The sequence below is a fragment of the Equus asinus genome, chromosome 26, assembly GCF_041296235.1.
Source record: "Equus asinus isolate D_3611 breed Donkey chromosome 26, EquAss-T2T_v2, whole genome shotgun sequence".
Classification (NCBI taxonomy): Eukaryota; Metazoa; Chordata; class Mammalia; order Perissodactyla; family Equidae; genus Equus; species Equus asinus.
In genome coordinates, this window is record NC_091815.1 from 42,400,541 (window position 1) to 42,423,499 (window position 22,959).

Consider the following 22,959-nt stretch of genomic DNA (forward strand, 5'->3'; position numbering starts at 1 on the left):
AAACAGACCATATATATGTTTTTTTAATCTTGGCATATAAATATTTGTATGGAAAAATCTTTAGTGAGGCTGAGTGTGAGTCAGGCACTTTCTGGATGTTTTCAGTTGTGCAGATCCACGTTCTATCAAAAACAAACGACCCTGTCTTCTCCATAACTGACCAGAAGTTTCTCCCCTTTTGCTGCCTTAATTAATATCTGATCCCACCTCCCAGGTGTAGGGCTGTTTTCTATGGAGACTATTCACAGCCCAGCCTTATCTCAGCATCCAGGAAGGAAGAACTGCCACATTTCAGGAACACCTGTGGAACCCAGATCCCTTCTCTCCATTCCAGCTCCAAGTTACACCTTCTGCTTAACCAAGTGGCTGCTGCGACTTGTCAGAGATGGCAGGTAGGTGAGGCAGGGGAGGGAACTGGTGTAGGATTCTCTCCAGGATTTGATGATACAGGAGCATCTAAGCCCAAGGTGAGGATCAGAAGGCTTCAGATCCTAGGATATACTTGCAGCAAAAGGATGGGTGATGTCTTAGTCTGTGTGGGCTCCTACAACAAAATACCACAGACTGAGCGGCTTATAAACAACAGAAATTTATTTCACACAGTTCTGGATGCTGGAAGTCTGAGATCGGAGTGACAGCGTGGTCAGGTTCTGGTGAGAGCTCTCTTCTGGGCTGCAGGTTTGTTTCCTCATCTGGTGGAAGGAGGGAGAAAAGCAAGCTCTCCAGTGACTCTTATAAGGGAACTAATTCCATTCATGAGGGCTCCACCCTCATGACCTCATCCAATTCTTTTTTTTTTTTTTTCTTTTGGTGAGGAAGATTAGCCCTAACATCTGTGGCAGTCTTCCTCTGTTTCATATGTGGGACACCACCACAGCATGGCTTGATGAGCGGTGTGTTAGGTCACACTCGGGATCTGAACCCATGAACCCTGAGCCACCAAAGCAAAATGAGCAAACTTAACCAGTATGCCACTGGGCCAGCCGCTGACCTCATCTAATTCTGATTAACTCCCAGAGCCTTAATGTCCTAATACTATCGCCATACTGGGGGGTAGGGTTTTCACATATGAATTTTGGGGGGACACAAGCATTCAGTCCATAGCAGGTGGTCTGTTGTGGGATGGTTTATACCAACCCCCACTCACTTTATCAACTTTCCCCTAACCTAAAGAGCTAGGGGGTGGTTACATTGTCCCATTGGCCTTTCCCTCTCATTCTCCTGCCTCCTTTCACTAATAAGGTGCCCTGTGACTATACTGGGCTCACCAGGATAATCTCCCCATCTTAAGATCCTCAGTTTGATCACATCTGCCAAGTCCCTTTTGCCACATAAGGTAACATTTTCACAAGTTCCAGGGGTTAGGACATGGATATCTTTTTTCTTTTTTTGTGTGTGGAAGATTGTCACTGAGCTAACATCTGTGCAAATCTTCCTCTATTTTATGTGGGATGCTGCGACAGCATGGCTTGATGAGTGATGCTAAGTCTGCACCCAGAATCTGAACGTGCAAATCCCAGGCCGCCAAAGTGGAGTGCACAAACTTAACCACTATAACACCAGGCCAGCCCCAGGATATCTTTGAGGAGAGCATCATTCTGCCTACTACAGAAAGTTCCAGAAATACCAGATCCAGAGTTTGGACGCATGTCTGCGACAGCAAGGCCAAGGAAGGCATCTGGCTAGGAGGTCTCTGCCACCACTTCCCTTGATTCCAGTCCCTTTCCATGCCTCCTTCTCCAGCTCATCCTGGCCTGAACCGCTTCCAGCTGTTCTGCTCAAATGGGTCACAGTCAGTTTCTGTCACTCGCTACCAAGGACAACCAAGTAGACCTATTTGGAAGATATGAGAAGGCATTTACCGTCCTGCGTGGCATCGGTTAGTAGATCCAGAAAGGACCTATCCTAAGCTGATAGGATCCTGTTATTTGCAGAAATCACACCCTCAGCAACAAATGTCAACCTCAGAGCTGGTTCACTGTGCACACTCCAAGGTACATTTTAGGTGTTAATTTAAATGAGACATGGACTCTCAAACTCTTTGTGTAAATATGAAATCTAGCAGAAGCCTGTAATTCCACTCCAGGCACAGGGGGAGAGACAAGATGTGGCAACAACCCTCATCTGGGGCTTAACAAAGAAGCTCTCCCAGGACCTTGCAGGCATCAAGTGAAAAGAAATCCAGACTGAAGGAGACACGTTATTGGGAAAGACTCCTGTAACAGAGAGGAGACTCTGGCTCTAACATCTGGGTCTCAAATGTTGGGCAGAAAAAGGTTTTGCTTTTATAGAGATACTAGAAAGAACAGGCATTGGACAGTTGCTCAAGAAATGTTTTGGGGTTTTTTAGCTGATTTTCGGGAGGAGTGTTAGGGAGGGGCTGTTCTGCATTCTGATGCTGGCCCAGGCTGACGGTATGTTAAAACTCAGGGTCCTGTCAGGAGGATGGAAGGTTAACTAAATTTGGTCACGTCAAGGTGACAAGCATTTTGTTTCAACTGATCATGGGGACAAACAGTTCAGCTAATCACGTATGAGACAAACAAAGGGAAAGTCTCTGGCTGATCCTAGATATACAAGAGGTTATCTGTGAGTCTTCTCTAACTCAAGCGGGGAATGGTGGTGGTTCTCTGCAGTAAGACGTTTCCAGGAACACAAGAGGGAGAGATTTCTTCCACTGCTGCTATATTTCAGGAGGACAGGGCTGGGGTAAGGTTCACATTCTCACAGGAAGCAAAGATATTAACAGAAGTGTATCATCAGGGCCACACTGGTGAGGAGACAATCAATCAGAATTAGAGACTGTCCTTAGAGGTAACGTTTATTCACACAGGGCATGGCAACATCTCAAGTCCAGGTGGCTAGCAAGTCTCCTCGCCTCTGCAAGGTGACTCCCTGATGCAGCACAGAGTCCTTCTGCAGCCCCGATGGCAGAGGGAATATTCCTGCTCTCGTCTCACTGGGGGTTTTCTTTTTTTTTTCTTTTGAGGACGATTAGCCCCGAGCTAACTACTGCCAGTCCTCCACTTTTTGCTGGGGAAGACTAACCCTGAGCTAACATCGTGCCCATCTTCCTCTACTTTATATGTGGGATGCCTACCACAGCATGGCATGCCAAGCGGCGCCATGTCCGCACCCGGGATCCGAACTGGAGAACCCCCAGGCCTCTGAGAAGCAGAACGTGCGCACTTAACTGCTGCGCCACCAGGCGGGCCCCTCACTAGGGTTTTTCCACCTGCATTGGGAAGAACCAAAGGCAGGAATTCCATTCATAACACCAAGAGAAAGAAAAGCAGGTTTGAGAAACTAAAACCCCACAAAACAGGAAGAAAAAGGCCGCATGAGCAGTGCCCTGCATGGGAGTGGCATTCCCGGGAGCTGTGTGAGGGGCTACCCAGCCGGGGAGTGTCACACAGGATGATGTTTTATGCCTAGAGCTGGGAACGCACCCAAACCTGGAAAGCCCAGCCGGGTCAGAGAAGTGGTCAGCAGTGTTCCCTCCCGTCCCGGGGGTGGCGGTGCTCTGGGCTGCTTCTGCCTGCAATCTCACCTCATCTGAGTGAGGTGAGTGGTTCTTGCCAGCAGCACCAATGCTCAGCCTGTACACCCCAACTTTGAGGGCTCCACTTGAGGCCTCCTCCTGGCAGCGCTGGGGAAATTGAGGGTCCAGTAGAAGAGGAGACATGGCTGAGAACTAGGAGTTGAGGGAATCCAGAATTTCCAAGTCAGTCTGGTCTAAAACTGGCAGATAGTGGGAAAAACCCAAGCTCTGGAGCAAGATGGTCTCGGTTCAAATCTGGGCTCCTCCACTTACCAGCTGTGCCAATTTGGGCCAGTTACTTAACCCCCCTGTGCCTCAGTTTTCCTATCTGTTCCGTGGGGAAGTTAATATAGTGTCCATCTTATAGGGTTGCTGAGAGGAGTGCTGACTTAATACACACTCGTGCTTTACTGGGCTGGCAGTCAGTAAGCTCTTTATTACTACTGATATTACTATTATTACTAGCTCCTCTTCCAACCCTCCATAATTTATAAGGGCTAAATAATAAACAAGCAAGAGTCAGGCACACCCTGGGAAATGGCAATGAGGGAGGGCTAGCTCTACTGCACAGTAAAACATATTACAAAGCCTTTATCTTTGAAAAATTGTAGTATTGGCACATGAATAGACAGACGAATCCAACAGAAAAGAGGATCTAGAAATAGATTCAACTGCATGTGGAAATTTAGTGTATGATAAAAGAGGCACCTCAAAACAGGAAAAGGTAGTCTATTTACCTAGACTACTTAGTGTAACTGTGGAAGCACATGGCAAAAGGTAAGATGGAAGTTATTCCTCACACCCTACACTAGGATGCATTCCAAGTGGATCAAAGATTTAAATGTAAAATATAAAGCTATACAAGTACTAGAGGAAACATGGGTGAATTCCCCCATAACTTGAGAATACTGCTTATCCATGAATCAAAATCCAGAAGCAATAAAGAAAAATATTAATAAAGTTAATGATGTAAAAATAAACTTTTGTGAGCCAGACTTGATGGCCTAGTGGTTAAAGTTCGTTGTTCTCACAGCTTCAGCAGCCCAGGCTCATTACCTGGTCTTGGAACCACACCACCCATCTGTCAGTTGGCATGCTGTGGTGGTGTCTCACACAGAAGAACTACAAAGACTTACAACTAGGATATACAATCATGCACTGGGGCTTTGGGGACGAAAAAAAAAAAGAGGAAGATTGACAACAGATCTTAGCTCAGAGCAAATCTTTTCTTGCAAAAAATAATAATAAACTTTTGTATGGGGAAAAAAAAAACCCACGATACCATTAGCAATATAAAAAGATTACAAACTGCAAAAAACTGCAATTTGCAATTTAAATTACAGGTTAATATTGCTAATAAATAAAGAACTTCTTTTTTGCATGTGGAGGGGGCTCAGACTTTATTTATTTTGGTGAGGAAAACTGGACCTGAGCTAACACCTGTTGCCAATCTTCCTCTATTTTGTGCCTAGAGCTGGGAACACACCCAGCGTGGGACACCGCCACAGCATGGCTTGATGAGTGGTGTAGGTCCGCACCTGGGATCTGAACCCTCGAACCCCGGGCCACCAAAGTGGAGCATATGAGCTTAACCACTACGCCACCAGGGTGGCCCAAATAAAGAACTTCTAAAGCCAGACTAAAAGACTAACAACCCTACAGAAAAATGGGCAAAATATGATCAGTTCACAGAACAAGAAACGGAATGGCTCTGAAACATATTAAAAGATACAATTAGAGAAACCCTCACTCATAATTAGAGAAATGCAAATTAGAGGTACACTGAAACACCATTTCTTACTTATCAGATTGGCAAAGATTCAAAAGTTTGATGCCAAGCCAGTGGATGAGACTGTGGGGAACACACCCTCTCACACATTGTTGGTGAGATGCAAAAAGGTACAACCTCAAAGGAGAGGTACTGGGCAAAAGTACATATACGTTTACCTTTGACCCACCTTCTAGGGATCCATTCCAAACATGCACTGGAGAAAATACAAAAGGACGTAGGCACAGGAGTATCTCTTGCAGCACTATCTGTAATAGCAAAAAGCTACACACGGCTTACACGTCATCAATAGGAGACGGGTGGAAGGAACTGCAGTCCTGCCATACAATGGTGCCCTGGCCAGCTGCCGGGGACTCTTCTCCAGCCAAATGGTTAGGTGGAACCCACAAGGTATATCACAGCACTGGGTGGTATGGGACCCCTTATCTAAGGAAAGGGGAGGGATACACATGCAGAATGTACTTATTTATATATATTTTTAAAATGAAAGGATAATCCAAAATTTATATAAATGGTTACCAATGGGAGAGGGCAGGAACAGAGGGAGGAGCAGGCACTGAGGCTAGGCTTCTCTGAATGTACACTTGTTTTTGTAGTTTTCACTTTGGAACCATGAAAATGTTTTTGCATAATTATAAATTAGATTATTTTTTAGTGATCTCTAAAAATTGAAAGTATTCAATGAAAAGCTTACCACACAGATAAAAAAATCAAAGCATAAAATAAAAAATCAAAGCCCTGTCATCCTAAATTTGAATTAAAAATATCAGGACAAATCCAAAAATGTTTTATCTCTTAAAAAAAAAAATCCCAACTTTGTCTACTGTAGAGGTTTATAATAACTACCCTAGTAGTAATGAGTACTCCTAGTGCCCAGAGCGTGGTCTCTGAAACACATTTCCCACTAAAAAGAGCCAGGTTCCTCAGAGAAATGGCCAATTTTAGAGTTGGGGTAGGAAATTTACAGATTATGTAAATCTGAGCCTTGCAACATCTTCTTAGACTGGAAAGCAAAGAAGCCATCAAAGGCTTCTGAGGTCCTGTCAAAAGGATACAGGAGCCAGCTTGAAGGAGCTGCTCCTGGCCAACATTTGGACAAGTGGAGCATCAAATTCTTCACTGCAGGGGCTGGCTCTGTGGCCGAGTGGTTAAGTTCGCATGCTCAGCTGCGGCGGCCCAGGGTTCGGATCCTGGGCGCGGACATGGCACCGCTTGTCAGGCCACGTTGAGGCGGTGTCCCACAGCCCACAACTAGAAGGACCTGCAACTAAGATATACAACTATGTACAGGGGGGGTTTGAGGAGATAAAGCAGGAAAAAAAAAAAAAATTGGCAACAGTTGTTAGCCCAGGTGCCAATCTAAAAAAAAAAATTATTCACTGCAATAGATCAAAACACACAGAATATGTTAAAAATCTATGTATATAAAACATACTCTGGCTACTTTTGGAGGATGCTAGCACATCTCAGTCTTCTCAAAGCAAAGGGAAAGAATAAAGCATTTATCCTAGCTTTTCTGAACAAACCATACCTCAAGGTAACCAAAAGGTTGGTAAAGGAAAGTTTTTCCTTATGGACGAATTCCAGCAAATAGATGCAGAAATAATGGTATAATTAGAAAACCATGGGGCTGGCCCCATGGCCGAGTGGTTAAGTTCACACGCTCCGCTTCAGTGGCCCAGGGTTTCGCCGGTTTGGATCCTGGGCACAGATGTGGCACTGCTCATCAGGTCATGCTGAGGTGGCGTCCCACATAGCACAACCAGAGACACTCACAACTATGTACTGGGGGGCTTTGGGGAGAAAGAAAAAAAAAAAAGATTGGCAACAGATGTTAGCTCAGGTGCCAATATTTAAGAAAAAAAGTAATTTATTAAAAAAAAAGAAAACCACCATTTTGCAATTCCTAATGAAATAATGGGTGTAGGCAATGATCATCAACGTTTGCTAAAACCATTCTGTGAAAAATGTTGAAGAACTTTGTAACAGGTGGATCAGGCTGTCAGCTCTTCAATGATCAAAATAAACATCACAGAAGGGCACCAGACATGTGCCTTCTGATGTGATGCAAGAGGAAACACCTTCAACACCTATGAAGGATTGTCAAACAAACGTGCAAACTTGAACCTAATTAAGCCTCTAGATCCAACTACCAGTTTACAAGAAAAACAAGGGACAGAGAAATGACACAATAAGGGTACCATCACCAAAATCCAGAATATGGTAAATCCTATGGGAAAATTTACCTGGTTTCAACAAATAAAAGGCAATAAAAGTAAAAAGCCCTTATGGGAGAAATCCATAAATTATAAGACTTAAGCATACATTAACCAAATACAAGGTGTGAACCTTGTTCAGATCCTAATTTGAATAAACAAAATGTAAAAAAATTGACACATACATTAACCAAATGCAAGATGTAAACCTTGTTCAGATCCTAATTTGAATAAACAATGTAAAAAAATTGACACAATTTGGAGTAAACACTGGATATTTGATATTAAGGAATTATTAATATTTTTAGGTGTGTTAATGATTTTGTAGTTATGTATTTAAAAATCTTTCTTTGGCTATCAAAATCAGCTACATAATGAGATTATCAAACTCAGAACTAATGTCCAATTAACTTGTAGCCAATCAATTTCTCAATTAAAAGAATTAACATGGTAAAGATATATGAATGGCCCTTAAAGTTGGAAGAGGTCAACATGATTTCATTGATGAAGAGGAATCCAATGCCCAAGACCAGCACTTGCCCAAAATAACACAGCAGAGTCAAGACTAGAAACCACATCTTCCCATGACCAGCACTCTACCTCCCAGATCAAGGTCTGTCACCAAAAACTAGGAACCATTTTCTTCCTCTCGATATTCAATCTCCGAAAACACAACATTTTTTCCAAGAGACAGGGAAGACTGCGATGGCTGTCGCCAGACATTGGTACCTCCATGTTGACATATGCACTCTGCACCAATCATTACTGATCACAAACTGTGAGATGACTTCAGGACTGTGGGTGGCAGCTGTAACAGAGAGACAATCCTTGGTAATGCTGGATGACTCCAAGTTCTTTGAAAATGCAAAGGGCAAGATGAAGCACAAACCTGTGCATTGTCATATATTAATGCTGAGACTGTTCAGTCTCCAGGGAAATATTCAACAAATCTGAAGATCTTAAGAACAGAGAAATAGTGAGTGGAATAAAAAAATTACCATCCCTAAACTCAAATAGTAAATAACACCATAGTTGCTGGTACCTTAAACATGAAATGGGTTTTCCGACAGATCGTTAAAATGTTTCTAGTCTGCCATTTAAATGAATTTTTTGGAGAAAAACATACTGTTAAGTCTGCAAATGGTTAAACAAAAACTGGTAGAGAAAAAAATATCTTTTTCCCCCATTATATATTTTTTATCTCAGTAGGTGTTGGTAACCTTATGTACTGATTTTTAAATAGCTTTATTGAGATACAATTCATATATAATTCATGCACTTAACGTGCACATTTCAATAGTTTTTAATGTACTTAGTTTTAGAACCATGACTACAATCAATTTTACAACATTTTCATCACCCCCAAAAGAAACTGATATCCATTTAGCAGTCACTCACATTTCCCCTCAAACTCCCCCCAGACCTAGGCAACCACTAATTTACCTTCTCTACGGATTTCCCTATTCTGGAAAAAAAATCATCATCTTTTAGGGAGCCACTCTTAGGTATTTACGGGTGAAATGACGTATGCGGGATTTACTTTAAAATAATCCAGTGGTAGCTGGGAGCAGGTGGGGATAAGATAAGTCTAAAGGCAGAGCGCTAACAGTAAATAAAGCTGGATAATGCATGGGGAAAGCATGACGTTTCACCATTCCATTCTCTTTACTCTTGGTACGTTTGAAATTTTCTATGACAAGAACACAAAGCGTCGTTTATTACCTCCGAAGGAAAAGTTCCAGAGCGGATTCAGCGACTCAAGGAGGATCCCAACACTGACCCTGGTCCTTTCCACCTTTCAGCTCTGCCGTTCTCAGCGCCGACTTCGCCCCGCGGTGCCGGCACCGCGTACTGTTCGACACCCCACGCAGACGACGCCGTCCAGAGCCAACAAAAGGGCACACTAGCGTCCCGCGTCCACTTTGGAGAGAGGAAAACCGCAGACGCGCCATCCCTCCTTGGCCACAATGCCCTCGCCTGAGTCAACGCCGCTCCCTGAGCCTCTCCCTTCCAAGTCGGACTGCAGACTCCGGGAGGACTAAAACCGCGTCAGCAGGTGCGGAGCGCCCGCCCCGGGGGCGTCCGCGCCAGGCAGGCCGGCCACAGGCACGGAAGGCGACGCTGGGGCCCGAGGTGCGAGCGCGGCCAGGGCGGCTCCGCGGGAGCCCTCCGCGAACAGCCGGGCGGGCAGCGGCGGCGGGTCTCCGCCCCCGAGCCCAGGCGGCGACACTGAGCCCGCAAGCGACGGCCGAGCAGACGCAAGGCGACTCTGCGGCCCACACCCTGCGGCCCCGCCCGGCCCGCCGGCTGGCCTGTGCCTGCCGCTGTCGCACGGAGGGCAGGCCGGAGAGAGCCAACGGCGCACCCTCGGCCGCCACCGGGGAGCCTCGCTTCCAGCCGCCCGGCCTCCGTCTCTCACGCTCTCTCGGGCGCCACCAGACCTCCCTCTCCGCGGCGGCCGAGACCCAGGACGACGCCGGGCTCGGAGCGCTCACTCCCGCCGCCCCCCGCGCGCCGCACCCTCCTCCGCGGGCAGGCGTCGGAGGACCACGAGGCGGAGACGCCGGAGGCGCAGCGCCGCCCGGACGCGAACCCCGCGCTCGACGTCGGCCGCAGGCGTCCGCTCTGGCGTCGCGGCCTCAGCCCCAAACGAGGAGACCTGGGGCCACGGGGAGAGGCGCACCCAGGAGAAGAGCCGAAGGAGCGACGCTCGAGACCAGCACGCGAGCCGCCGTCTCGTGACACCCGGCCTCGGGCTGGCGGCGGCAGCAAGACACTCGACCCTCGACGCCGCTGGCGGGAGAAACCGCCGCCGGCCCGCGGTCTTCTGGGACTTGTAGTTCGTTGTGCCGAACGCGCGCACTTCCGCCGCCCACCGGAAGCGCCGCCATTGCCCCGCGCTAATAGGTGAGCCTTGCGTTCGGGGCCCGGGACGGAGACTTAGATGTTGGCGCGGTGCGGCGGGATGGAGGACTGGGCCAGGGCGGGCTGAAGGGACCTGGGCCGCGCCCTGGGATGGAGCGGGCCTGGGCAGCGGCCTGTCAGGTTCAAGTCCCTCCGGCGGCGTGAACGGGGCGGGAGCGGGTCCGGTCAGGGCCCCGTCTGCAGCGGAGCCCGACGGGGTCTGATCTGGTCCGAGGCTGCCTTGCTGCAGGACGGGGCCTGGGCTGGGCTGGGCTGGTGGACGCTCCGACCGCGGCGTCCCCTCAGCGCCCAGCTGGTGGCGGGGACCTCGGGCGGGCGTAGGGGATGGGGCTCGTCCGGCAGCCGCGCCTCACGTCTCGTTTCCCCCTCAGTGCGCTCACGCCGCCCGCCGTGGGAGGCTCTCTGTGCGGGAGGGTAGGCGACAGCCTCCGTGCGGCTGCCCCGGGACGTGGACACGTTGTCTTCCACTGGTACGTGAACTCTGAACTCAGTTTGGAGAGAAAACGTATGTTTCCCAAGCGATCAGAGAACTAGGAGCCGTTCAGGCGGGGCAGACGGCATCCATGAACCCCGGGGTGTCGGGGCCTACGTTGCTTGTGTTCGCTGGCGCCCCAAGTTAGGCGCTGGAGAGGCGAGCGGGACTGGGGTGAGGAGAGCAGGGGCTCTGGTCTGGAAGCTTCCCTGTCCGTGAGGGCTCGAGCCTGGGTTTCAAGGAGCCTCATGCAGTAGAAGCATCTGGCTGTGGAAGTAACTCAGTGCAAGGGGGAGTGGAAAGAGCTGAGGACTCTGAGTTTCCACTTCTAGCGAGGAGCCAAGATGGAGGTCACAGGGCGAGAGAGAGAGAGAAGGAATTCCTGGTCTCTCTAGCGGTGTTGAGTTTAGGATTCTGGAGTGTGTGGCTGGATGTGCAGGAAGGAATGGCAGGGACAGGGAGCCCTGGAGGCAGGCAGGTCTGGACTAGAGACGGAGCATGGGGCGGTCCCTGAAACCCCACCCCACTAACAGGGAAAGAGGAAACCGGAGAAGGAAGGAGAAGAAGCACCCTCTTCCCCAGCCTTGCAGCCAGACTAGTCCCCTTCTGGGTGCAGCATGACGAACGAAGGGGACTTTTGTGTGCAGGTATAGTGATAGGACTAAATCTGCTCTGCCACTGCTGTGTGTCAGCACGATGTTAAGGTCTATAAATAGTACTCATTTAGTCCTCACAGCAGCACCATGAGGCAGGGCCTGCTATTCTCCCAGAAGTCTATAGATGAGGAAACTGAGGCCCAGAGAGGTGAAGGAGGGCTGTTCAGGGTCCTACAGTGGCAACTGGTGGAGCTGGGACTTTGAGACCAGGCAGGCTGGCAGCAGAATGGGTGCTCCCAGCCCTCACCCTTGGATGCCTCTGGACAAGGAAGGAGAGAACAGAGGGTGGAGGTGGACACAGACAGTGGGAGACTGCCCAAGGATGGGCAGGAGTGTCAGGACACGATGGCTTCATGTAGAGTCTTGGGCAGCTTTCTTATGTGTGGTGTACATTTGTGTGTGTGTGTGTGTGTTCCTGAGTGAGAGGGCAGGGAGAGGACGAGACTGGGCGTGTTGGCCCCTCTGCCAAGGGCTCAGCTGTTGAGGAGCAGCAGCCTAGGGGTAAGAGCGGGGCGCTGGGATGCAGGAATTACTTTGAGCAGAAGGAAAACCTCTCCCCTGAGAAGTTGAGAGGACCCACTAGGGAGGGTGCAGGCCTAGAGGAGTTTGTGTGCCAGGAAAGTGGAGTTGTCTAGGGTCATCCCTTGGAGTGAATTAGGAGGCAGGTTTGTCTGCACAGAGAGGATAATGGTGAGAGGGGCTGGAAGAGGGAGTTCGAGCATGGACTTGTTGCTGTAAGGGGGATGGAGATGGAGTGGATGTCGGTATCGCAGTCTTATACCACACAGGACTCAGAAGCCAGCAGGGGCAGGCTGAGAGGGCAGCCAGTGGCGTGGGGCAGATTGTGCACAGCACCCAAGTGAGAGAGGCTGACTGCTGAGCCCTGGATGGAGGATGCTAAGAGAGAAGGCAGGGGCAGTGGACTGGGCAGGGGTGTACCAGAGCAGGAGGCTGAGAGCTAGGATGGCAGGGTGCTTAGGGCCATGGGTGCAGAGTTCCTGGCTTCCTACTCCCTAGCCATAAGGCCTTGATTAGGGTTTACTCAAGCTCTTTCTGCCTTGGTGTCCTCGTCTACAAAATGAGGACAGTACTGTTAATCTTCCTTGTGGGGTTGCGGGGAGGATCAGATGCATGAATTCAGGCAAGTACTGGGCACAGCACCTGGCTTACAAGAAGTACAGCCTGAGTGGTTGGTGGATTCTGAGGGGTGAAATGCAAGGAGAGTGAGGCAGGGGAGGAGGCTAGGGTCAGAGGCCCCGTGGTGTTTTAATTCACATGTCTTTGACTCAGAGAGCAGCTTTTTTTTTTTTTTAAAGATTTTTTTTATTTTTTCCTTTTTCTCCCCAAAGCCCCCCGGTACATAGTTGCACATTCTTCGTTGTGGGTCCTTCTAGTTGTGGCATGTGGGACGCTGCCTCAGCGTGGTCTGATGGGCAGTGCCATGTCCGCGCCCAGGATTCGAACTAACGAAACACTGGGCCGCCTGCAGCGGAGCGCGCGAACTTAACCACTCGGCCACGGGGCCAGCCCCTCAGAGAGCAGCTTTTTACATGGATCAGCCATGCCATTTATTTTATTGTGAATTACCTGTTCATGTCTATCACTTGCTCCTCTTCTTTCTCATGTCTTTATTTTAATAAAGAAGCTTGAGTCTAATTTTGTCAAGTTCAAAAAATAATTCTGGTGGCCTTTTTATTGAATTTACACATTAAATTTAGGGGAGTTAATTATTTTTTTTAACAGGTTTTGGTGTTCTGATCTCAGAGCAGAGGGAATCGACCTCTCTCACACATTGTTGGTGGGAGTCATAGTAGTGTGAATGCAACAGCCATTTGCCGGAGCTTCTGCAACATTTACTGAAATTTTTAAATGCAGCCATGCTCTTGGCCTTGCAGTTCTACCTCTTGGCATTTCTGTTTCAGAAATCCACAAGTGTGTAAAATATATGTGCAAAGAGATTTGTTGCCCATTGCTTATAATAGCCAAAAAACAGGACAAACTTAAATGTCCATCAGAATAACTTATGGTCCCTGTGTAGAGTGGATGATCAGATAGCTTTATAAAGGAATACAACTGATGTGTTTGTATGGATATGGAGTGGAGTCCAGGAACCGTAAGTGAAAAAAGCTTCCAGTTAGTACACGTTGATTACATTTGTGTATGTGCCTGTGTGCAGATGAAGCACATATTTTATATTATAAAGTATAAAACACAAGCTTTAGACACGACATTTCTGGAAGGATACACAATAAATCACAGCATTCTGTTTTGAAAATGGGACAGAATATTCTGACTTTTCATCTTGCATCTTTGTTTTTTATATCATGAATACGTTTTTGCTTTTTAAACATTATATCCATTATGACTGTGATGGTGTTTGATAAAGAAATAAAAACTTTTAAATCTTTTTTTTTAAATCTAAACTGTCGTTGTTAATTGGTTATAACTGTTATGTAGGTTTCAGGAAAGGGTTTTTAAAGGAAACCAAGCTCTCTTTAAGAATAGAAAAACATAATGTTTTTGGTAGGCAGAATAATGGCCCCAAATATTTCCCCATCCTAATCCTCGAAACCTGTAGATATATTAGGTTACATAGCAAAAGGGTCTTTGCAGATGTGATTAAGTTAAGGATCCTGAGGTGGGGAGATTATCCTGGATTATCTGGGCGGAACCAATGTCATCACAAAGGTCCTGATAAGAGGGAGGCAGGACGGTCAGAGTCAGAGTATGGGATATGAGGACAGAAACATGGGATTGCTGACTGTGGGCTACAACCAATGAATGTAGGCTCCTCCAGGGCCCCAAGGAGTGCGGTCCTGCTGACACCTTGATTTTAACCCGGTGACCGTAAAATAATAACTTTGTGTTGTTTTGAGCCAGGAAGTTTATGGTAATATGTTACAGGAGCACTAGGAAACTAATACAGTGTCAAATTAATCTTCTGAACTGTTTCAGTAGAAATTGAGGATTGTGAGGAGGGCAAAACATAGATGTTAAAGAGGGTTGAATTTCTTGTCTCCAAGCAGGCAGGCTTACAAGAAATTAAATTATTTAAATTACAAGATATTTAAATATCTTTATGTTGCTGGTGCCCAGTTTCTTCTCAGGCTGGCAGATCTAACTGCCTGTGTAACATCTCCACTTGGAAACTGTGTCCAGTCTTAACCTGTCTTGATTCTCCTCCCCCTTTTCTGTTTCCACAAAAGGTACAACCTTTTTGTAGTTCTTCCATCCAGAACGAGAGATGTCATTGGTGACCCCTATCCCCAACATCTGTTGCACAAGCCATTCTGCCTCCAAGGTGGAGAATGAATCTGCCCATTTCTCTCCATCACCCTGCAGTCCCCTGAGTCCAGGACTCTGGCTGTAGCGCCTTCTTTTCTGTCACCACAAGAGAACTTCCTCTTGCTACCTCTTTGTATTCACACCCGATCTGTACCCCATCCTATCCTTTGGCAACCACTGGTATGTTCTTCATCCCTATGGTTTTGTGTTTTTGAGAATGTTTTACTAATGAAATCATACCTAACTTTTTAAAAACTTTTTGTTTTGAAATAATTATAGATTCATAGGAAGTTGTAAAAAAAAAAAAAGATGTACAGGGAGATCCTGTGCACCTTTCACCCAACCTCCCTCAGTGTCCACCTCTCTCATAACTATATACAATATGAAAACCAGGACGTTGATATCGGTACCCTCCAAAGAGCTTTTGCAGATATCACCAGTTTTACATGCACTCATTGGTGTGTGTACGTGCATCTGTATAGGTCTATGCAGTTTTATCATGTGTTGCTTCATGTAACCAGCTCCGCAGTCAAGATACAGAACTGTTCCATCACAAGGCTCCCTGCTACATGCTTATATGGATACCCACTCCTTCCCCCTAGTCTCTAACTTGTGGCAACTACTAATCTGTTCTCCATCTCTATATTTTTATTATTTTAAGAATATTATAAAAATGCAGTGATACAGTATGTAACCTTTTGAGCTTTACTTTTTTCACTCAGCATAATTCCGTCAAGGGTCATCCACATTGTTGCATGTATCATTACTTTGTTCTTTTTTGTAGCTGAGTAGTATTTCATGGTATGGAGGTATCACGGTTTAACTGTTCACCCATTGAAGGACACTTTGGTGGTTTTCACTTTAGCTTATTACAAATAGAGCTGCTATGAACTTTCGTGTACAAGTTTTTGTGTGGACATAAGTTTTCATTTCTCTGAGATAAATGCCCCAAGTACATCTGTTGGGTTATATGGTAAGTCCATTTTTCGTTTTAAAAAACTGCCAAACTATTTTCCATAGCACAGGTGGCCGCACCATTTTACATTCCCACCAGCAATCTATGGGTTATCCAATTTCTCCACATCCTCTCCAATACGGTATTGTCACTTTTTAAAAAATTTTAGCCATTCTAATGGATGTGTAGTGATATCTCATTGTGGCTTGTATTTGCATTTCTGTAATGACTTACTATGTTGAGCATCTTTTCATGTGCTTATTTGCCATCTGTTTATCTTTGGTGAAATGTTTGTTTCATGTCTTTCATCCATTTTCTAATTGGATTTTTTTTGTTTATTTAATGTTGAGTTTTCAGAGTTCGTTGTGTGTTCTAGCTATGAGTCCTTTGTCAGATATGTGGTTTGCAAATATTCTCCTAATGTATAATCTGTGTTTTTCATTCTGTCCACATGGGCTTTCAGGCAACAAACATTTTTTAAAATTTTGATGTCCAGTTTATCGTGTGTTATGCTTTTGATGTCAAGTCAAAGAACTCTTTGCCTCATTGTAGGTCCTGAAGATTTTCTCCTATTTTTTTCTAAATGTTTTATGTTTTATATATGTCTGTGATCCGTTTTGAGTTGATTTTTGTGTAAGATGTGAGATAAGTTGAGGTTCGTTTTTTTGCCTATGCATATCCAATTGTTGGCACCGTTTCTTGGATGCTTTTCAGTCCTCCATTGGATTCTTTTATACCTTAAAAAAATAATAATAAACTGGGCATATGTTTCTGGGTCTGTTTCTGGGTTCCCTATTCTGTTTCATTGATCTAGGTGTTCATTCCTCTGCTTATTCCGCACTGTTGATTACTGCGGTTCTGTAGTGAGCCTTAATGTCAGGAAGAGTAACTTGTCCCAGTTTATTCTTCTGTTTCAAATTTGTTTTAGGTATTCTAGGGCCCTTCTCTTTCCATATAAATTTTAGAGTAAATTTGTGCGTGTCTACAAAAACCTTGCGAGGATTGTGATAGGATTGGTTGAACCTATAGATGAATTTGGGGAGAATTGACATCTTTACTATGTCAAGTCCTGTAATCCATGAACATGGTATGTTTCTCTCTCTCTCTCTTTTTTTAATTGACCTATGAGATTAATGTTTTTCACTAAATTTAATGCCCTTGAGAGCTATCCAGGTTGTTACATGTATAATAGTTCATTCTTTTTATTGCTAAGTAATTTCCCATGTTATATATGTACCAGCCTTCAGCCATTCGCCCATTGAAGGACATTTTGGTTGTTTCCAGTATTTGGTTGTTATGAAAATTTCTGCTGTGAACATTTGTATACAGGCTTCTGCATGCGTGTTTTCATTTATCTGGAATAAATGCCCGAGATTGTGATTGCTCTGTGACTTTTAAATAAATTAAAAATTTTAGAACTTTGAACATTCCTCATGAATATTATTCATTGAAAGTCTTACTTTAAAGGTTCCACAATAAAATATCAAGAGGATGTTCCACAGACTGCTTAACTCTTACCATCAAAGATTTAGGCTACACCCCCACACACCTTTTTTTTTTTTCTTTAACCTTAAAATGTCTTCCATCACTTTGGTGATGGGATTTCTAGACTTGAGACCTTGATAACTCAGTCTCTTGTTATACATTGCCATGCTGCTCTCCATTTGTAACAGATTTCCTCTGAGCAGTTCTCGTGGCCACACCTCAGCCTGCATTTGGAGTTCTTGGTTCTGGTGAGGTTGGGCAGCTTCCTGGGTATTAGTTTACTCGGTTCTGACTTGGCTGTTCAGACCTCTTCACTTTTACCTATTGGTGACTTTTAAAAAGAAAATCATGAGTTAGGAATTCCCTCCTAGATGTTTTATAGCCTCAGCGCACCCATTTCTCAGAACAAATTGCAAAGAGATGAAAGCAATAAATAAAAAGGGCATTCAGCAGAAAAGCTTCTTGCCTCCAGAACTGTGGGAGAATAAGTTTCTGTTGTTTTAAGCTACATGTTTGTGCAGTTTGTTTCAGCAGCCGCAGGGAACCGATGCACCAGGTGAGCAGCTTGCTCATCTCATGCAGTTTTGTCAGCAGATTTCTTAGCAAGTAGGGTAGGGGTACTGTGGGTTCTGGTTTCAGTTTGAGGCCTCCACTCTGGTGCAGCACAGCCTGGCACGTGGTTCATCCTCTCAGGCCACAGGAACCAAACCCCAGCCTCTGCCAGCTTCCTGCATGGCCCCCAAAAGCCCATCGCCCAAGGACCCCACTTTGCTGTACTTTCCACTCATCCATGGAGACTTCAGTGCTGCTTTTTATCTGTGCTGTGTCTCTTGTATGTTTCCTTTTTGTATCTTATCTGTCAAAGGATTAGAGTGGACACCCCAATGTGTGAACTTCGCTAGAAGCCCAGAGTTTCATTTGCATGGCCCCTAATTGGCATGGAAACAGAGACTTGAGGAGTCAGCAAAGTGATGAGGTGCTTGTCAGATGGGAAAGCACGTACCAATGACTAGAGGTGCAGCATTGGGAGCACGGGGAACTGAAAGATGTTCACGTGACTGACACACACGGTGGGCATCTGAACCAGAACTCCATGGGTGGTTTCAATCTGGAAAAGAACTTCCAGAGCCTGTGGAGGAATTTGGAGTTTAACCTGAGCACAGCGAGAAGCTGCACTTAGAAGAGTGTTGTGATAGATGCTGCATCCCGTAGGTCCCCATGGTTTCCTGGGAGAACAGGGGAAAGATAAGAGGCAGGACCCAGTCGGGTCTGCTGTGGTATCCCAAGCAAGAAGCAATAGCAGGGCCAGGCATTGAGGACCAGGGGTGTGTGATATTTGAAAGGCAGGGTCCCCGGGTTTTTGTGACTGACCGAATGTGACAGTTGAGCATGGAGGAGGTGTCAAGAAGGACTTTTAGTGTCCTAGCTCGGCCCCCCGCATTCTTGGCACAAGGGTGGGGATCAGGTGTTAAAATAAACATTTCCAGGTTGGGAAGTACATACATGAGTGGTTTGCAGCACAAAGGGCAGGGACAACGTGTTGGTTAACAGCCCAGCATCCTCTGCTTTTGTTAGCACCTCTCCTCCTCCGTCCCTGACCCTCCTACCTCCCTCTTTGTAAGGAGCACTGTGATGACATTGGCCCACCAGAAAATCCGGGACAATCTCCCCATCTCAGGATCTTGAATTGAATTTCATTTCCAGAGTCCCTTTTGCCATGGGAGGTGACATAGTCACAGGTTCTGGAGATTAGCACATGGACGTCTTCTGGGGGCCATTTTTCAGCCAACCACAGTCATGGTAAAAAAATTTGCAAAACTTGGGGCTGGCCCCGTGACTGAGTGGTTAAGTTCGCGCGCTCCGCTGCAGGCGGCCCAGTGTTTCATTGGTTCAAATCCTGGGTGCGGACATGGCTCTGCTCATTAAACCACACTGAGGCAGCGTCCCACATGTCACAACTAGAAGGACCCACAACGAAGAATGTGCAACTATGTACCGGGGGGCTTTGGCGAGAAAAAAGGAAAAAAAAATAAAATCTTGAAAGTTTAAAAAAAAAAAATTTGCAAAACCCCAATCAGTGTGCAGAGGGGTCGACTGAGACACCGTGAGCAGAGGAGGAAAGAGTGGAAGGGGATGTGGTCGCAGGTGTGGTGGCATCCGGTGGGTGACAGCCTTTTGTGGTGAGTGAGAGGTGAGGATCCTGAGAGCTAGCTGTCACTTCTGACGTAACCAGCCTCTGAGTTCTCCATTTCACTCAAGAAGAGAAGTTAGTGAAAATAAAGGGGGCTGAGTGATCTATAGCCTCAGATTTTCTGCAGATATGCTGATCTGTAAGATTGCCCTGAGCTGAAGAATCCTGGTGCCCCCGTGACGCAGCATTGCCCTCAAGTTCCTGTCTGTCTGTGAAGCGGAATCTCTCGTCCCTGGCACTTTCCACGCAGGAGGCCGGTCATTCTCTGGTGAGGCTGTCCTGTGCGCTTCGAGATGCTTAGTACATCTCTCACCTCTACCCACTAGATGGTAGCCAGTAGTTTTCCTCTCTACATCCACCCCTTGGCAAGTTGTGACAACCATAAATGTCTTCAGACATTGCCAGATGTCCCTCGAGGGCAAAACCACCCCCAGTTGAGAGCCACTGCTCTACAGAAATGGCCGACTTTCTTACACGTCCTGGAGACATCTTCCTCTTGGTGGCCTTGTCCTTTCATTGAGTCTGGCACTCACTGTGGAGGGGTCCCCGAGGAAACAAAGACATTTTATCAGGCAGGATGTCCCCAAGGACTCAGAGGTGACCTCCCTGCAGCTGGTCACGGAATAGACCTTTCCTTAGGTTGTGCAGGACGTGGAGAACTCAGGTCTGCGGAGTCAGCCCCTTGTGTGCTGGCCATGTGGCCACCCCATGTTGTGGATGGATGGAGCTTTTGCCTTTTTGGGGGGAGGTCATTTTATTCTTTGAGTTTAATGCTGCGAGTCAGGTAAACGTGTGCTCACACCAACTCTAAGAGACTTGAACGTTGAACGTTTGTTCACAGACTTATGTTCTGCCTTAAACATTTTTTAGTGGGATATGAATGGTTTTCCCCCCAAATTCCTTATTTGACAGCAATTCTGATCATTCTGGCATTCCATCCGTTGCCTGTGCGTTGCTGCCGTATCTCCTGGTCGGGTGCCAGGTCAGACACAGCCCTGCAGTGTGAAGGCATCATCTTCTGTGTCAGCATGGAAATAGCTGCTCAGCTTGCTTTCTGTTCATTTTCTAGTTATTCTGAGAGGAGTTGAATGCTTGTTTTGCCTGAAGAACCGTAAGTTTGTGTGAGAAAGAGAGATTGGGACCCACCGCCTAGATTGTGCCCAGAAGGAGAACGTCCTTGCAGAGTTAAGGGAGCTCTCAGACCCCAGCTGTGTGTCGAAGCAGTAGGGTTCCCAGAAGAGACTGTCTTGGAAATAAGAGCTGGCGGGAAGCTGCCTTGGAGGGTTTCATGGTTCCAGTAGCTGCTGGCCCTGTGTTCCTGCTGGCAGTGTCCAGGAGCGGCCCCCCGACACACACTCTCGGGAGCTCAGGACCTAAGAGAAACCCCAGCACCTGGAGAACCACAAAGAGGAGATGATGCTGGTGGAAGAACTTACCCAAGCATTTGAAGACAAAGGTGAGACCTGCCAGAAACATGAGGCACGGAGAGAGCATGAGTTCCCTGACTTGTGACTCGATCCTTGGTTCTCCAGGAAAATGGGTTTTATAGAGAAAGTGAGGTGAGGAAAATGCCAGTGTTCAAAGCTGGGAGAATGGTGAATGTCTGCCTCCTGGAAGTCACGAGTGACGGTCGTCGTCCCTTGGGGCCTCTAGGCCAGATGGTAGTTCCGAGTTTCAAGAGGGTGAGAGTTCACCCACAGGCGCCAGGTGAGTGAGAGGCGCCATCTGGCCAAGTGAGCGGTTGTTGGGTGTGAGCAAAGGCACCGCACAGGATGCATTTCTGGGGTGTTGGGCCATCCCGCTGACCAGTGACTGGGGAGATGGTGTGCGAGCACGGGCATGGGTGTGGGTGTGCTTTCAGTGGGGTCAGCTGGAGTCAAATATGGGGAAGGATTGGGGGCAAGATTTAGGAGGGTTTTTGCCTGGCTGTCTCAGTGGGACAAGCAGAGTGTGGGAAATGATGACGAAGTGACGGAAGGCAGAGGGTGATGAGTGAGCCACCCAGGCTGTGGGACAGCATCCTTGCACCTCCAGAATGGCTCGAAGGAGGGTATGCCTGTGACAGCACCCCATCATCGAGTGTCCTCAGCTGTCCTCCTGGGAATTTTCATATCTTCCTTATCCCCATTCCCACCCCCCCAGACCCCTCATTTTTGGAAACCAGCCAGTGTTTCATTGTGATATTTAAAATTTTTTTTCAATCAGCTCATGTTTCACTGGTATCTGAAAACTAAACAGGTTTTTTTGGAAACCAGCTGATGTTTCATTGGGATATTTTAAAATTGTACTGTTGTTTTGACACTCTGCCTCCTCCTATTTGGTCTCTTGAAATGACTGGAGAAATTGGCCCTTCCTTCTCTGACTGTAGAGGGACAACTGTGTATCTATGGACTCGTGGTTCTGACACCCCAGTGCGTGCCTGGGCACTCACCTCGAGCCTGGGGCAGCCCAGGCCCAGACCCAGGCAGCTGGCCCACTCTGCAACTGGAAAGCCAGCTTTACCACCTCGTCTGACCTCAGAGCCTTGGCGAGGTCGGAGCCCTGCCTTCCTGCTCCTCACACCCCAAGAGAATATTCCTCAGCTGTACCAGCCACCTTCTCGTTTGTTGGGGGTCGGGGGTGGGCTTGTGAGCCTGGGGCTTCTGAAGTGGGGCTGAATCCCTAATTATTCCCCTAACCCCAGCCCTGCCTTCTGAGGATCTCTGCCCTCTTCACGACAACTTTTTCAGCTATGAGGAGGAAACAGAAGCGCATTCTCAGCCGGTCCCATCCCAGGTGAGTGAGGGACCTTCACTCTCTTTGCCTCAGTCTCTTCGGCTGCAAAATGGCTCCACGAGTAGCACCAGCCTCCTCAGGCCGGCACACATGGGAGCTCAGTAATGCTGCCTTATGCCTTCGGGAGACGCCCAGGGGCTCCCTGCCTTCCTTGTGTGAATGGGCCAGGAGCTCCTAGGACCCGACCCAGCCTGAGCCTCCCTTACTTCGTTCCATGGGCCCGGTCTCTGCTTCAGACCTCCTGTTTGTGGTCGTTGCTCAGTGGGCCCTCGAGGGCAGGCAGAGTGGAGCCTCCATACCCTTAGAGACCAGCAGCACGCTATGGGGTAAGGAGCGGGTCCCTGACCTTGTTCAGGGTCCCAACACCACAGGCATTGTCTGCATGCTTCCCGGGTGCCAGGGCCCAGTTCCCCTCATGTCCTGTGAGACTCCCTGATATGGGAGGCTGTCTTCATAGTCATGTCAGGGCAACTCGTGCCAGAGAAGTTCAGAGACATGTCCAGATGTCCAGCTAGTAAGTTGTGAAGCTAAGATGCCGACTTGGGCCTGGCACCAGAAAAGGCTGCTCAAGCCTGCTCTCAAGGAAGGCTGGCAGGTGAAGGGCCATGTGCCTGGGTCTGTGTTTGACCTGAGTACAGCCCAAAGCCAGGAACCTTTGGGGCACTCCTG

The 22,959-nt window shown here is 47.3% G+C and overlaps 1 protein-coding gene across 11 annotated transcripts in view; it reads left to right on the forward strand.

Annotated features, from left to right (window-relative positions):
• Window positions 1-714: 714 nt before the first annotated feature.
• The window catches only part of ZNF544 (zinc finger protein 544), a 31,069-nt gene continuing 8,824 nt past the window's right edge, over window positions 715-22,959 (forward strand). For 3 of the 11 annotated variants that reach the window (XM_044760164.2, XM_070499321.1, XM_070499325.1), the window contains exons 1-5: window positions 10,452-10,591; window positions 10,843-10,941; window positions 19,643-19,783; window positions 20,585-20,971; window positions 22,199-22,290. In XM_044760164.2, coding sequence (XP_044616099.1) covers window positions 20,929-20,971; window positions 22,199-22,290 — 135 coding nt within the window. In that variant the 5' untranslated portion in view covers window positions 10,452-10,591; window positions 10,843-10,941; window positions 19,643-19,783; window positions 20,585-20,928. Of the gene's footprint in view, window positions 10,592-10,842; window positions 10,942-19,642; window positions 19,784-20,584; window positions 20,972-22,198; window positions 22,291-22,959 lie in introns of all 11 variants that reach the window. The other 8 variants (XM_044760165.2, XM_070499322.1, XM_070499326.1 and 5 more) reach the window with 6 other exon arrangements.